At 36.5% G+C, this 17,446-nt stretch overlaps 1 protein-coding gene across 1 annotated transcript in view; it reads right to left on the reverse strand.

Moving 5' to 3' along the window:
* The window catches only part of TMEM117 (transmembrane protein 117), a 99,153-nt gene that overhangs the window by 28,272 nt on the left and 53,435 nt on the right, over positions 1-17,446 (reverse strand). Inside the window, exon 5 of the mRNA XM_072401454.1 lies at positions 10,224-10,321. Within this exon, the coding sequence (XP_072257555.1) occupies positions 10,224-10,321 (98 nt within the window). The remainder of the gene's footprint in view (positions 1-10,223; positions 10,322-17,446) is intronic.

Consider the following 17,446-nt stretch of genomic DNA (forward strand, 5'->3'; position numbering starts at 1 on the left):
CCAGGTAAGTGGGGAGTGAGAAAAGTACGGGGTTATCGATAATTGCAACTTTTTTTAATACGAAAAAGTACGGGCTTAACGGTTGGGAGGTTAAATCAGGCCTATTGTATTAGCAAAAGTCGATGCCCTTGTTGCACTGACTGGTTCATCCATTTAGATGAGTGAAAGCAATAATGGATGATAAGGTACTGTTAACTGTATGGAAGCTCCCAACTCTTGTTATAGAGGTGGGTGAGAACTTTAACAGGGGTATTTTCTAAGAAAATCATGAGTGTTAATTAAATTAATGAAAGAACTAACATATTTCACATGTATTTTTAATTTAAACACTTTTATTTGAACAGTGCTTTCTTATCCACGAGTCAGATACCTTTACCTGAACATTAGAACTACTTTGATCTACAGCAGCTGATCTCACACTAATCCTCTGCCTAGTTTAGATCGATATCCTACAGATATAATATTATCATGACATACTGGATCAGGCTTCATCAAAGGGGAGCAGGAGTGCTTCCAGATGACACTTCCCTGTGCTTCCCTTCCTTTGAGACTTAATATGTTTCATGTTGTCATGACCCTATTAGAACTGATGGGACCAGAATAAATCCAAGTCATTGCAGTGTAGTTACAACAGGTTTAACTATACCATGGCCTTTATCAAGCCACATATTCATGTAGCGTAACCAATTAACATTTTTTTTCGGGAACAGGAAGAAAACGTTATTATAAAATAACAAAATATTTACCGGTAGAACCCACAATATTTTTTGTGGTGCATTCATGCACATGCATTGACATGCATTACTTTCACAAACTACCACAAGCACTTGACCATTATGCTGCAGGTGCCTTGCCTTTGTACCATTTATAATAGCAGTGAAACACATTTTTATGTGCAATATTGCACGTTGCAGTAAAAAGCATTGTATGGCCCATTGTATGGGCATGAGCCAAAAAAAAAAAAAAAGAAAATGAAAAATTCTATAATCAACTCCTCACCTGTTATTTACAAAAATGTTACAAAATATGCTCAATATATGTAGTTAGTGAAAAATGCACCATACTATACTTTCGCTACTTTCGTTTTTCCGAAATGTGACTTTTTACAATTTATATTTTTTGTTTTCTTAGTTACTGCCCAATAGATATAGTACACATCACCATGGAAGGTGAGAAAATGCCTAATCTGGATAGAAAGCTGACAAACCCAAACAAGAATAAACACCGCAGGACAGCATGACATTAACACACTATTTCTATGGAAAAATAGAAAACCTGTGTTTCTTTGTGCAGTAATTTCCCTCACTGCTGGCTCGTTCCCAAATGAGGTCCTGCTGAGATAAAAAAGCTCCTGTTTCTCTTTACAATCACGAAGAATAGAATTGTGCTTTATTAGTAAGACCTATGTGGGGGAAATGGAAACTTTGAAGAAACAAATGAAAACCTAAATCCTAATAGTGGTATATAATTCAATATCACATCAATTGCATACAACACATTTAACAGGTTTTTTTTGTAGACATGATTCCCATTGGGCAGCTGAAGCATGAAGACGTCAGGTTGGTGCTTAAATACACAATGACACAGCCAGTTTTGTAATGGTACTGACAAGGTGAGGGAGATGGAAAATAAATGGAATTATGTGCTTAGAAATAAGATATGAATGCGATCAATGGGTTACATATAAAACCCAGTCTGCATGACTGCCCCTTTTTGTGGCACCATGAGCTGTTTCCTGCATGGAGGATTCTTGTTAAACATCAAGGGCATAGAAGCAACTGCTGTGCAGCCAATCAAAGTGGATGGACAGATTGGAACAACGGTGGAAAAATTGAAGTTCTTTTTAAACTACCAGAGTTTCCATTTTGCAGTCTTTTGAATCACTGACACATTCCTGGGCATTTTTCTATTCATGGTGGGTAGATAAAATTAGGGTGATGTGCTTGAAAATCCCTAGCATGCAGCATTATCCTAGTGTTACAACAACTGTGAGCTTCTTAACTGTACACGGTGGACAGCTGCTGCTCATTGTGTACATTACCAAAGCAGACAACAGCCCCTGATGACCACAAGTCAATGAGAACACTGCCTTTTAAATACCTTAACAATTCGCTCACAACCTTATGTTTTCACAAAACCTGTAAAGGCCCAATCTAATGCTTCAGTCTTCACCTCTAGCTAGCCTTTGGGAGACTGGTTGCGTCTCCTAGCAAATTGTTGCCTCCAGGACTTAATGTGCAAGGATGGCATCTACGGCAGTGGTTGCCAACCTTTAGGTCCCACGGACCACTAAAATTACAGGCTCCAGACCGTGCATGCGCGGGGGGCTGGGTGTCATTCAAAGGGGGAGAAACATAGTCACGTCATGATGCCATAACCCCGCCCACTCTCCCATCGCAGATCTGAGCTTGCTTTTCTCGTGGACCATCGGTTGGCAAAGGCTGATCTAGGGGATGGGCTGGCAGAGGGGCCCACAGAATAGGAAGTACAAGAACTACAAGGCAAAACCAAAGTCATACAAGAGTGATCAGTAGGCACAAGCAGAGTCGGGGTCACAGGCAGATGATGACACAGGCTGCATATAATCGATGGGTCAGGAATAGGCAATGGTCAGCAACCATAAACAACACAAGAAACACTCCAGCACAGATTAGCCCAGCTACAATAATTCTGACCTGACTCGTAAAAGAAACAAACCAGAAAAAAATTACAAAAGAGGAAACAAAAAGAACTAAGAGAGGGGAATTAAGTTTTCATAATTATAAAGTTCCATCAGGATCTTCACATTAAAACAGTAGTGATTTAGGTGAGTACACACTTTAGGTGAGTTTACACTAATCCTATCCAAAACTCTTTGATGCTTCTCTAAATGATCAAATATTCTGGCCCTCAGCAATTCCATCAGTTCAATATCCTGAATGCATTTATACAAATCTATTTCTGGGGGGGGGGACTCCCATAATGTGATTAAGCACCTAGCCATGGTCAAAACATCAATTTAATTTGTATTTTAACAGAGAGACAGAGAAGTTGAGTTAAGAGATCCCTTCGGATTGATTGGGAAAGAAGTCTATCCACTGTCCCCCAAAATGGCACTATAATCAGGCAGAAAACATAAAAACATAAATATTTTAAAGAACAGAACAGATTTATCCAGTTCTTATAGGACTGAAAGTCTGATGTTACAAACAGCAACATTATTAGTCAACATGTGAGCCCATAGTAGGCATTAGGATGTCACCACTCATTATATTAATAACTATAAAGACTATGCTGTATCATAAACAAGCTACCTCATAGGATACTGACTAAAAGTTTTAAAGTGCCACTAATATACCAGTTTTTAGCAAAATGTTTAAGTCCTAGTAATAACCTGACATACTACAAACATAAGAAGTAAACCGCCACTGGTTAAAGTGGACCTAAACTCAGATTTTTTACTTTACATAAAAGGGCAGCCAACCCTTTTTTTTTAATAAAAATTATAGTTTTTTTGCTTTTTTTTTTTTTTAAGTGCAACAACTTTAAAAAAAAAAAAAGAAAACCGCGCAGTGCAAAATCGGGTGACACAGGAAAAAGAACCCAGAAGAAGAGAGAAGAATATGTCTGCGGCGAAGACAGATAACTGGATGATGTGGGACCTGATGGAAACCTCCTGACGGATAGACTGATCTGCAGGATTAAAGATAAGTGTACTTTTTTTTTTGTTTTGGGTTTAGTTCCGCTTTAAGGTTAAAGAAATATGAAATTCAATTTTAATTTTACGGGTAATACCATTAAGTAGGTACCATTAAGTCTAAAAAATTGCAAAAGGTGACAGTGGGCATGGATGTATTAAAGCTCTCCAAGATTGTAAAAGATAGTCTATCATGGCTGCATATGGGTGACCCAGCAAACCTAGAATGGATTTCCTAAAAGTATTTTGCTATATGTTGGCAAATCCTGGACTGGATCCTTTTTGGGTTTGCTGGATCACCCCATCAGAGTTCATGCTCTCCAGTCTTGGAGAGCTTTGATAAATCAGGCCAAATTATTTCAGTTTCCTATAGCATCAAACGGCCCTGGGAAACTGGAGGGACCATTGACAAGCACAGGACTGACAGGACATGAATAATCACATGAACCAGTCAACATGTCAACTGCTTGAGTGACAGGTGCTTGTCAGAACCTTCAAACACTGATTTACAATAGTAAAGGTGAGCAGATCTATGGATACTTTGAGTTGAATTAGGAAAGATAATGCTAAAACACCAAAACAAGAAAAAAAGCCTCACATCACAGCCTGCCCACCACTGAAGACTGGAAGAAGGTCTTATATGTCAAATCTTTAGTTCATCCAACACAGTTTTGAATGTGGTTGACTTACGAAAATATGGTTACGGGGTTGTGACACAATTATAACGAAGGAAGCATAATGGTCTGGGGTTCTTTATGCTAGGTGCAGAGTCATAGACTTGCTACAAACCAAAAGGCCAACCAAAGCATTCTGCAACACCATGCAATACCTGGTCTACAACTAGTTGGTTAGGAGTAAGATATGACCCTAAACATACAACAGGTTATGTCAAAACATGAAAGAAAATGACAAATTCAAAATATGGGATAGTCAGCAAAGTCTCAAGACCTATTGAGTCGGCTTTGAATAAGCTAGAAAACAAAAAAATGAAATGAAATTTAAAGAAAAAAATGAAGTGAAAAAACAAAAAAAGTTTTTTCTTTAATGTAAATTAAATGTTGACAGGAAAACACATTCTTAAAGTGGTGATGGTGGGGGTTAATATTGCATCAAATCTTTAGCTCATACATACATTTAGCATACCCTGGAGAAATGATGCTATTACCACAGCAGTTAATCTGTTAGTTAGTGGGGTAATGCAGCATGTAACAAAGAGTGGGCATCAGGGGTCATTGTGATTGATGAGGATTAAGTAGATGGACATCATGATTGATGTGAATTGCATTACTGGCCTTTGTATTGATTTGGATTCCATCACTGGATGACGTGATTGATTATGGATTTACTTTAGGTGATATTAATACTGTAAATGTTATCTGTTATGGTTTCATGACGTTTTTTTTTACTTTTAAAAGTTTTTGTGAATGGGTAAAGGATACCTTTGTACCTATTACCCAAGAAACGGGCATAACTGGATGCCCCACCAGCTTCTTGGAGCACAACAGGTGATGAAAAAAGCACATTTTTAGCTTTAAGGCATTCCCCAAACATGTTATTTAAAGGAGTGTATTTTCAAATTTTCCCCTCAAAATTGGATAGCAAATTTTACAATAAGAAACATTGCCATTATTAATTTTCACCAACAGACTCCAGGAAAAATCCTGTTGTAGATCACAGCATGGACAAGGTCATTGGCCAAAGGTTCTCCACTGATCTACAGTGGCCACTATATAATACATAAGAGGGTAAGTTTACAATAGACCCCATATTATTATATATTTTACTTATATTTTTTGAATGTAGTTGTCACTAAAATGTAGAAAAATTCAAATAATCAAATAATGAAGAATCTTACAAATGGCACATTTATATGTACATTATTAATGCCAGAACCCAGGTGTTTAGAGGCCAGGGTTTAAACTCTGTGAGGTTGTATGCAAATTATTTGAATAAATAGATTTTGTTTGAATGAAAGAAGCATTTATTCATTGATTTTGCATAAAAAGAGAACATTAATTATTGACAATAAAAGGCAAGAGTAACTAAGGCTTCATTTGTGTTCAATATTTATTTTTATATTTGTTAGGTTCAGCGGACAGGTACCTTTTTAAGTCTAATTGTATATACATTTTAGGCACTATCATAACCAAAATACATTAGATTTTTATTTTGTATATGTAATAAAGCTTAGCTTCTCATCCATTTGCCTAAAATATATTTTGTTTGTCTAGCTAATGATACATTCAAAAGTAATGTTCTAAACCCCCATCATAGATATGCGATAATTTGTATAATCTTTACATCCAAGTGACAGTTTAAAGCTGATAGTTTGTATAAACAAACAGAAACAATGTCACATCAGTTCAAACCCTTGAAACATTCTGTAGCTTTTAATTTTAGCTTGTCTCTGACTACTCTAGCAAGATACAATATTCTATCATTTATTTCTTGATGGTTGCCTGACCTATGTTCTCCATTACCAACTGTGTTTTGATTGAGTTTTGAAAAATGTAATGGCTTTATACAAGAGCAGCTCAACTGTACAAATATAAAATATAAAATACTTTTGTACAACTCAATACTCTTGGTAATTTGTTAACAAACAAAATAAAAAAGCTCAAGAAGCCTAGTAGAGAGATTTTGAAATGTGAACATTTCTTTAATTAAAAAAATAATTGTTGTTTCTAAACACCAGCAAGGTTCATCAGTTTTGAAGCTGTCTGGGATATTTTTCACTTTTTTAGAATTCTTAGAATTATTTTACTACTTTGCAATATAAAAGAATAACCACTACATAACATACAAGATGGTGGGAGGAACCACAGTGAATGATGAAGGAAATAGTATTCAACCCATTCAACCTGTTAAATATGTGGAAAAGATAGCGAGCAGTAAAATAGTGTCTTTTTGCGGATATGTTCTACAAGTTACCCTGATAGGGTCACGTTAAGTATGCTGTAATACTGGCTTTACTATTACTATTAGGGTAATTATAAACATGAAAAATGATAAATGATGAAATGATATTAATTTTTTAACCTTACATATACAATTTTTGTCTTACAAATAACCTTTTATTTTAAAGCAAAGGATATCCAAAAAATTACAAAATATCTAAGACAGCTCTTCAATATCCATTCTCTTTTAACAGATTTGTTTTCACTAAAGCCTTTTTTAAAGAGTTTTCTGATGAGGGCTTAGTCATAATTTAGGTAAATAATAAAGGCAGCATTAGAGTTTAGCAAGGTTAACAACATTTGAAAGAATTGGGGTCTGTTGATTCTGCTTTAGCATGAGAGCCCATACAAAACCATAATCAATTGTCTTCTATAAAGTAAATCTAAAGTCTCTGTATCTACAAATTACCTTAAAATTTAAAGCAGACCAATCGCCAATTTTTGTACATTATATAAAGGGGTGGCTAACCCTTTTATATAATTAATTATACTGTATATATAGATGTGGATCTAAAGTTTGAATATCAGTCCACTTTATGCACTTTGAGAGAAGCTGGCATTTGCATACAACATGAACACATCTATCTCTTTTTATGTGGCACTGTTTCATGGGCAAAATATGATGGAAACTCAGAAAGGGTGAGTTAGGTGGTAAAGTGAAAATAAAATGCAAAAAAGCAGGGAGGGCTTTGTCCTCTATCAAGTTCTCATTATTAGAAATGTTTTCCCACCTGAGAAAGTTTAACCCGTCTTTTATTGTCCATGTGGACATTGTCATTAGGACCGAAAGTTATAAGACAGAGTTTCAAGTTGTCTTAAAAGCAATAGGCAGGAGAAAATCATCCAAAGGAGGCACCTATACCAGGGACAACTCTCTGAGATGAACATTTTGTTCATTTCAGAAACTATAGGAAATTCTCTCTAGAAGGAGTCTACAAAAACTGCTGGGGGTTTAAACTTTTCCCTGTTCCACACAACACTAAAAATGGTGTGAAATTTACTGTAATATGACATTCCTAAGAATGATTTAGTTGTTCATTACAAATCTAGTTTTTTGTACACCCCCATCTCCCCACCATCCAGCAAACAGAAAGGGAAGACTGCAGAAAACATTTGTTATATGCATTGTGTATCCTAGCAACAACTGCATGTACCTCTAGCTCTATAAATAGCAGCTTCACCATCCACAAACCCAAAGCAGCAACATGTAAGCATTGGCATACATACAACAATGCAGATCTTTCATATCGCTATGTTTATGAACATATACGCATATCTTCAATATCATGCTTTTATAGGAAAATACACAAACACACAAAAATATGGAGGGGGGGGGATCGTAATATCAGTATTAAATTATATCATTACACAACATCCTATAGCAGATTGATGAGTTTTTGCAATAAACCTGAATATTGTTTAAAAGCAGATAAGATGCAAAGTACATTTCTGACAGCTTGCAATAGTCTATAGACATATAACTAAACTAATTACCTCCAACTCAAAACTTGCATTACACAAAGTACTTGGTATACAGCAATTACAGTAATCTACAAAAACTGCAAGAAGAAAGAAAAATGCTAACCACCTGTGCCTAATTAAAATGCTGTTCAAATAGAGAAAACTGTTTGGATAAATGGGTATACAGAAAAAGTCATTTTATTAATAACATAAAGGGGCACATAAACCAAACAGGCACAAGTGATAAAAGAGCACAGCAATAAATATGTTTACACTAGATGAATACAGTTGTACATTATCAGCTACATGGTCATTCATCCTGAAAAGATTTTAATATGTTGCATTGATGTTGTTTGTTATGGTTATTGTGAAAAGCAAACAATCCACCAATGTTCAATGAACACTTTCTGCCTAATGTGGAGGAAGTGGAAACCATTCTGTCTGCAGGTGCTCTATCTAGTGTGTACCAAGCATTGCTCATGTAAACAGTCAACATATCCTTTACCTGTTCTTTCTATATTACATTTACCTGCTGAGCATTCTAGAGACATTCCAGATGATTGCTGAGGTTTTAATTAAATGTGTTTTGCAATAAATTAGCAAAGTACTTTGTGAGTACTTACACTTGGAGAAGAAGGATCAGGTTGGTGGCCATGCTGCGTTAGTATGACCCTGTGCTTCCTTCACCCCCTGGGAACTCTCCTCCTCCTTAAGGCCCCCATGTGGTTTATGCTTTTTTATTTTACGTTTATTTTTTCCAGATGTCTCTAGGCTAATTACATAACATGCTCAATCCTTTTCTTCGGAACACGTCCCCCTACTCCCCCTACTAAGGGAGTGAGTCAATGATGCCCCGCATTGCTGTAAGTCGTCAGTGCCAGAGATGGCAAGTAATGCAGCCAGAGTTGCTTACTTTTGTTGCTTTTTGTTTGTGTGCTGATACAGTTGATTATTTTTTTCTTCACCTCCAGAGGGGGTCAAAATTTAGAATGGAGGCAATAGTATTGTATGTACAGGAGGTGGAATGTATGGCTTTAACTGTAGTAACGAAAATTAGAGCTATTCTGTCTTACCATTAAAACTACTTTAACAGGTACACAGTTCATGTATACATATTTTACTTAGCTGTGCACTTGAATGTATACAGAAAGATCACATTCTTAGTAAAAGGTAATTATGTCAAATATGTTACACTGGTTAGAATTTTACCAAAACACTTGTTTTCAAAAAAATGCCTCACTAGTTCTACCTTACTATTACCGTTGTAAGCTGATTGATGCATACACTTCCCCCGCTGAAAATTATGCTAATGGTACTAACATATCACATGTGTGCCTTCTTCAGTTCTCCTTCCCTTGTTACCTTTCCTTCCTTTGTCTACTGGCTGGACAATAAACAGGAACAGCATAATGAAGAATGTATCCATTTGCTCTCTTCTTCTGTAGATATGATACATTAGAGATGGCCAAGTGTATTGGCCCTTCTCCTTCTGATCCTGGAGTGTTTGCTGTGAGGGGAGGTGACAGAAAGCTGATTCTGTTCCTTATGCTACACTAAATGGTTTTTATTGACTACTTGTCTAGATGAAATGGTGTTCTGAAGCTCAACTCCAAGTCAACCAACCCCGTTATTTGATCCATTGTCAAATAAAAGAACAACAGTGAAGGGAGTATAAAGCTGGAGTTCTGCTTTAAATGCTTGCCAAATGTTTTCATTTTATGTCTAATGCCCCACACTGCCTATATTCTGTTTAGGCTAAATTACTAATATTAAACATAGGGTCGGGAAGAGCATGAGTCACAATGGCATTTTAATTTTGCATGACGTATAAAAGTTAGAAAATGAACAAATAGGTCTAGAAGCTCCTGGGGAATATTAATTGGGATCTTTTTTTAACATGTCTTTTGTAGAATTATTACATAATCTCTTCAGAAAACACTGAATAATCACTTGAAAGAAACTACATACTGTTGGATGGAGTTAAAACACAAAACTGGTCTGTTGTCTAGACAATATAGGTCAAATTTCCACCTATTTGTACCTGTAATATTGTTATTATAATCTTTGGTTGACTTGCCTGTCTGTTTTTCTGCAGCTAACAGGTTATCTTAAACAAGACAAAGACTTACCAGAACAAAATGATCCTGATGTTCCCCCTCCTCCAGAAAGCTCGTGCAGATTTACCCCAGTCTGGATATTGGCTATCCTGAAGCATCATATCTGTCACCTGCACAAACAAATACATTGCATGGTAACCATTAATTTTAGCAAAATAAGGGAGGTTAGGAGATTTTCCCCTCTGTAAATGAATTGTTGTTACATTTTCCTAGAAAAATACAATCTTTTATTTGTTGATCACAATTTTTCATACCAGGTAATACACATTTACTCTAGAAATAGTGCAAACTAATGCAAATCTGCACTGCTGGGACAGCTAAACAAATTCTCCTTATTGGAGAGTCACACCACAACCACACAACGGGAATCTGTGAGTAGTGACGAGAAGTTTACTTCAGTGGTTCTTACACTTCTGGAGTATAGATGACTCAAAGACACAGGGTTGGAGGTGCCCAGAGACCAGTCAATGCCACTAGAAAGTGGAAGACAATAGAGGAAAATGGTCAGGTGAAAAGTACAAAAAGGAACAAGGCATGTGAAAAGAAATGAAAGTAGGTAACATAGTATGTTTGAGTAAGGAGGATAGGGAGCAGCAGGTTCTTATAGCTCAACAGTGAAGAACACATTGACTGGATACTGGTACAGCAAATCAAATGGCTATGTCACCCTCATAGGATTTTATTACAGGGGGGATTGATCACTCCAGTATTCAAGCACACTTTGCAGAGCTAGAGGTATGTCTGAAAAATATACATTATCCATTGTGGAGATTTGTATTGTCTGTGCTTCAGGACTAAAACTAAACCTTTTATTGCCATCTGGCTATGTTCAAACCACCTGTCAATGCATCACAGCATATGTCAAGTCATGCCCGTAAGAGGTCATTGCTGGCCTTGATACTTGATGGGGGTTATGTCTGCTGGTCCTGACACTTACTGGGGGTTACTGCAGGGAGGTTATCATGGATGACCCTGACATTTACAGGCGTTGCCATTGCTGTGCCTCACACCTACTGGATTACTGCTTATCATAATGCTCACTAGCTTCAATTGCTAGCCCTAAATTTTGCTGGAGATTAGGTAGTTTCTGGGAACTATTGTTGCTGACACTGACGCTAATGCTGGGATTAATATTGAAGTCACTGGCTCCCCAATGCTGGGTTTGTTACTGTGGTCAACAACACCAATGCTGGGGGATAATATTGTGGTCATTAGTATCCCACACCACAGTATGATAACACAATCCATGCCTGGCAGCACTGGGTTGTGTTATCATCAAATGCATCAAGTTTTTATATGTAAAAATAAAATTTAAAAGCCTCCTCACTCCCTTCTACCCCTTCGCCCAATATCAGCCATGCAATGGATTTTGTTTAACTACTGGGTGATATCAAACTTTTTGTATGTTGTATGTGGCTATGCCAGGCAGAGTAAATATATATCTCCAGAAAACCTAAGGCCTGCAGATTGTCTATGTTTAGCGGAACAGAAATGGCTTTCAGATTATGATGGTAAGTTTATTAGGAACCACAAGGGCCTCTGTAACACAAGAGTTTACAGTTTTACAGAGTTCGAGTCCCTGTTGACAGGCGACAGATGCAGTATAAAGGCATTAGAACTGTCAGCAAATTATAGGCCACCTGCTACTAACATCCTATAACATTCAATTATTTTTAAACTATACAGTACTCGAAGTAAAGCTATAAAGCTTCTACCCTTAATAAAACAAAAATGAATGAACTGAGCCACTTTTTTATGCAATATAAAACAAAGTATTAAAATGCAAATTATAAAGTTTAATGTCTACAGGTATTTGGCTGGTAGCTATGTATCAACTCGTAAATGTGGTATTTCAGATAGAAAATATTCAACATTTTGGCAAAATATGCCATTCAAAGAACAGAGAACAGAGAACAGACAGATGGTATTTTATTGTGCCAGTTACTGCAAAAAGGTTTCTAAACAAATATTCTAAATTAGGATAAGATAGAAAAGTAAAAGTGAATCTGTACGTGAGATACTAAAGTCTCCATGACCCCTAAAAGTACATGATTTTCACACAGGGAAAAAGTAATTACCAATATAATTCCTCTGTCAAGTATTTCACCAATGATAATCCAATTTGCTACATTCAGATGTAAAGATCTTCCATCATTTTCTCATACAGTGTTTCATTTTGCCATAGGAGGGCAGGTAAAGTAATAAACCATGCAATTCAACCTTTTTGAGAAAATATGCATAATTAAGAATCTAAGGGTTAAAACAAGCACATCCAGAGATACAGGCAGCTGAAGTTACCGTACATTGTAACCCTTGCACCTTTTAATGCCTTTCTGCCATAGTGTTTAATGGGATAGGCAGCTTCTTTGGCCAAAAACCTAAAATTTGCATATAATTCCTGTTGCCTATATCTGTGCATTTACTAATCCTTCTCACATGCAGTTTTACTGGAGATAATCTTTGCTTACACATTTGTTTTTTTGGTGTGTGACAGGTCTATTGGAAAGATAGCTGATTGAAGTGTTTAAGATTGCCTGACCCATTACCACAAATGTTTTTTTGCTCATGCACAGGGCAAAGGATATTACATTCTACAGGTGTCCAGGAGATACCTTATTCTGGGTCTTCCTATGTAATTTTTATCTATGTACTACAGGGAGTTGTTTTAAAGCAGAAAAAGATTTTCTATATAGTACAAACTACAGGAAAAGAGACTTCAGGCTCTATGGAAAATGTATGCACAGAAATATCTGCAAAACGAGAAATTACTTTCCATTCCCAGAAGGTAAACTTGTAAATGAATACTACAAAGTCTCCTAATGACCAACATTTTCAGTTAGCGATGGTGGATAACAACTAGATTACTTGCTCATTATGTTTAGGGGGTAAGGAATAAGCAGCAACATCTATTTCTGCAGGGGCAATGCAGCTTAATCTGGTTGAGGTCTCTGATCTCTTCATATATAATGCAGGACCAGTTAAAAAATAATGACACCACCAGGTTCAAATTATAGTCAGGTACCTAGCTTTTTCAGACGGAGGTATGTAGTATCAATAGCTTTCATTGGTCATGTATCTATTTTCATCACAGGTTAACTTTAAACCAATGGTAAGTGAGACATTAGGTTACAGGCCTGTCAGCAGTCTTTTCTCTTTTGTAGGTGCACAAAATTGCCCATAATCAAATACAATGCCAATAGGCATGCTACCCTGTGTCTGACTTGATTTGTTTGCATTTAATTTACAATTGCTAATTAATAATCAAGCCTCAGTGACAGCCTATATAGAAAAGAAGCTGGGAATGATCAATCACCCTGTCAGAAACCGAATAGTGAAGGAAATCTGCATGGAACACCTGCCGGATAAGAAGAGTTGGACAATAACAAACAGCTCTGTCACTGGTGTTGATTTAGAAAGCAGCACTAGAATAATCACTCTTTTTAAATGTTTAAGTATCAAAGATTAATAGACATAATGCAGTATTCAAATGACAAGCTAGAACAATCCTAGCACCCATCTCGGCAATCCATTACATACCCCCCCCCCCCCCCTCCTATTTATACCCATCCTCATCTATCACATAAATAAAAACATTAATACATAGGTAAAGACATTAAAAGAGATTTATAGCAGTCATTCGGCTTGGTGGTAGTTTATTTGCTGGGAAAGTGACATTTTATCACTCTACATGTTTCTTTGATTTTACTGTACCTGGCATGATGTTTTATTAAACCGGATGGTTTTTGTATTTTAGTATGCACAGATTATATCTTGACAGTTAGATGGGTTACTATGGCAATCTGAATCCTCTCCCAGAATATGGGGGTAGGTAAGGAGATTGCTGTATTATTGATGTTGAACCAAACAACTACAAGTAATTAGTTGATGCAAGAAAAGTAAGAACACGAAGAAGAAACTTTGATCATTTTTTTGAAAAATAAGCAAGGATATGACAGATCTTCAATAGTGTACACTATGTTTTACATTCTGTTCTGTATTAAACTTTCATTTTCTTATTCAGGTATTTTATGTTCTATTAGGCAGTCTTCTAGATTATCTACAATAATAAACCGTTGGCAAAAGCAAATACACATGTAAAGTACAGGATCATTTATAAAGTTAGATAAAATAGCCATTTCCTCTGACTTCACTGATGCCAGAGGTTCCAGAAACCGTATATTAATGAAGGCTGGATAGCAGAGGGCGTAACATTTTTCCTTCCTGCAATCTTTTCAAGCACCAAGACTAGATGGAAAATAATAAATTACCAAACAGTGAGGTTCAATATTTATTTCCCTATGACGTGTTGTGAAATGCTTTGAGATCAGTTGATAGGGGAGTGAAGACAAAATTTGTACTCAAAGCACAAGCAGTCTGAAAATATCATTAGAGTGTCACTGAAATTATAGCTTGTCAGAAGATTCTTTTAAAACCTGCCTGAAAGACATATGTTATAAACAAAAGGATTGCATCATTTAAAAATAAATCAATACTCTTTCATTTATTCACCTGACGTTCACTAAGTTATCATCTTTGTCCTATCGGTGGCACCTATCTAGCAACTGCTAGTAGGCTGGGCTCCTAAATGCACTGCTGGAAAGTGAAAACGCATGTCCACCTTGCAGCTGCCTAATAAAAGATGCTGATTTTTTGGAGGGGTGCAATGGAGGATGATTCCGTCAGCGTTTTGGTGACAGGGTAAGACCTGGTAACTCTTTAGATCCCCACACACAACTGAAGCTCCTCTTCACTCCTCCTCCTTTTCTCCACCAAGGGAAAAAGTCCACTTTGGTTAACATATTAATACAGTAAACTAATATAATGTATACATTTGCTGCTACACAAGCCTTTTTTAATTAATTCTTATTATCAATTACCTTTTAAATTCAATCTGTTGCTGTAATTTTGTAGAAATCTAATGCAGACTGGAGGCTTTATGTAGATAATATACAATCACATGAGCATTCCAGATTTGCAGACCACATTGACTCCTGATATAGATCTGCCTTACGTACAGGCTTTTCGGTTTGATTTAGTAGATCCAACCCTGAAAACAGATCCATTAAAAACTTCTGATCTCAGAAGTCTATTGTTATTTCATCGCTTTAGACAACAGAGTTATGTCTTTGATTTCCTCACCTTTGCCTAAATATTCCAGTAGAGCAGTTTATATTTTTTGTTGGTTATTCAATTAGATTTCTAATCTCAGAAGAAGAAGAAAGCGGACATCTGAAGGCATGACAGACTTTGCACCTGCATCACATGATTATCCCAATTTTGGATCTTCCTTTTTTATTTGCTCCTAAGCTAAATTAAGTGACATATTTGCATATATGTATACAAATATGTCAAAAAATCTGATGCAAACTTTAAAAAGTCACTTAGCCCAGGTTATGTTTCCCAACAACTTTCACTGTCAAAAGTGGTTAATCATTTATACTTTAAATGGTCAAAAAATGTTAGTAGTGTACCCCAATGTTCAGTGATTGAACACCTAATTACTATTTAAAGAACTTAAAAACTGAGATTTTGTGATTGAAAATTCAGTTTCTGCGTTTGCAGAAAACTCCAAACTATGTTTTAGAAAAAAAGCCCTTCAAGATCCCGTTTTTACTTTTATACAGTTTATTTCCATTCCTCCATGTCTCCCACTATCAGTTCTTCTATTACATTTTTTTGGAATTTTGTAATCATTATTTTGTTTTGCAACCTTCTTATTTTGTTGGGCTAAGTTGGATGTTTTTGTTTCCAGTTGGATCATGCCACCTGTAGGATATCAACCCCACTGCCCTTAGCATGCCATTAACTAACTGAGAAGTAACACAGAAGCATGGTAAAACAGTGATGAGGTAATTTGGTTTAAAAAAAAGGAAGGAATATAAAAAAAGATTATCAATTTATATAAAAATGTATGCATGTATGTAAGTTTGTATGTATGTATGTTCCACCACTCAAAAACGCATGGAGACATTTTAACCAAACGTGCCATACATATGGCTGAGACTCATGACTCGTGAGTGTACCAGTCATCTTTGTACAGCGCTGTGCTTTATGTCAGAGCTATATTTAGATGAAACGCATGGAGACATTTCAAGCAAACTTGCTATGTTCCACCATCACTAGGAAACGTATCAACACATTTCAACCAAACTTGCTAGACATATGACTCAGACTCATGTGCATGCACTGCTGAGCTTTGTACAGCGCTGTGCTATATGTCAGAGCTATATATGGCTGTATGTCTGTATGTCATCACTAGAAAATGCATTAAGACATTACAACCAAGCTTGCTGGACATATGACTGAGCCTCATGTGAGTGCACCACTGATCTTAGTAGCGCGCTGTGCTATATGTCAGAGCTATATTTGGATATATGTGTGTATGTATGTTCCACCATCACTTAAAAACGCATTGAGACATTTAAACCAAACTTGCCATACATGACTGAGACTCATGGGAGTGCACCGCTGATCTTTGTACAGCACTTTGCAATATGTCAGAGCTATTTTTGCATGTATGTATGTATGTATGTTTCACCATCACCTCGAAACGCATGGAGACATTTAAACCAAACTTGCTAGACATATGACTGAGATTCATGTGAGTGCACCGCTGATCTTTGTACAGCGCTGTGGTATATGTCAGAAGTATATTTGCATCTATGTATGTATGTGTGTATGTATTGCTCAGCACAGTGTGCCTTTTACTTATATTTTTACATACTTTTTTTTGGACTATATTATAAGATTGCAGTAAATAAATACCCAGGCAACGCCAGGTAATCAGCTAGTATATATATAAAAAATTGTATGTATGTATGTGTGTATGTTCCACCATCACTCAAAAACGCATGGAGACATTTCAACCAAACTTGCCATACATATGACTGAGACTCATGTGAGTGCACCAGTCATCTTTGTAGAGCGCTGTGCTATATGTCAGAGCTATATTTTGATGAAACACATTGAGACAATTCAACCAAATTTGCTAAATTCCACCATCACTAGGAAATGCATCACCAAACTGCTAGACATATGACTCAGACTCATGAGACTGCACCGCTGATCACCAGGAAACGCATGGAGACATTTCACCAGGAAACACATGGAGACATTTCAACCAAACTTGCTATACATGCGACTGAGACTCATGTGAGTGCACCTGTCACCTTTCTACAGCGCTGTACTATATGTCAAGAGCTATATTTGGATGTATGTGTGTATGTCATCAATAG

This window comes from Pyxicephalus adspersus, chromosome 2 (genome assembly GCF_032062135.1).
Source record: "Pyxicephalus adspersus chromosome 2, UCB_Pads_2.0, whole genome shotgun sequence".
In the NCBI taxonomy this organism is placed as follows: domain Eukaryota; kingdom Metazoa; phylum Chordata; class Amphibia; order Anura; family Pyxicephalidae; genus Pyxicephalus; species Pyxicephalus adspersus.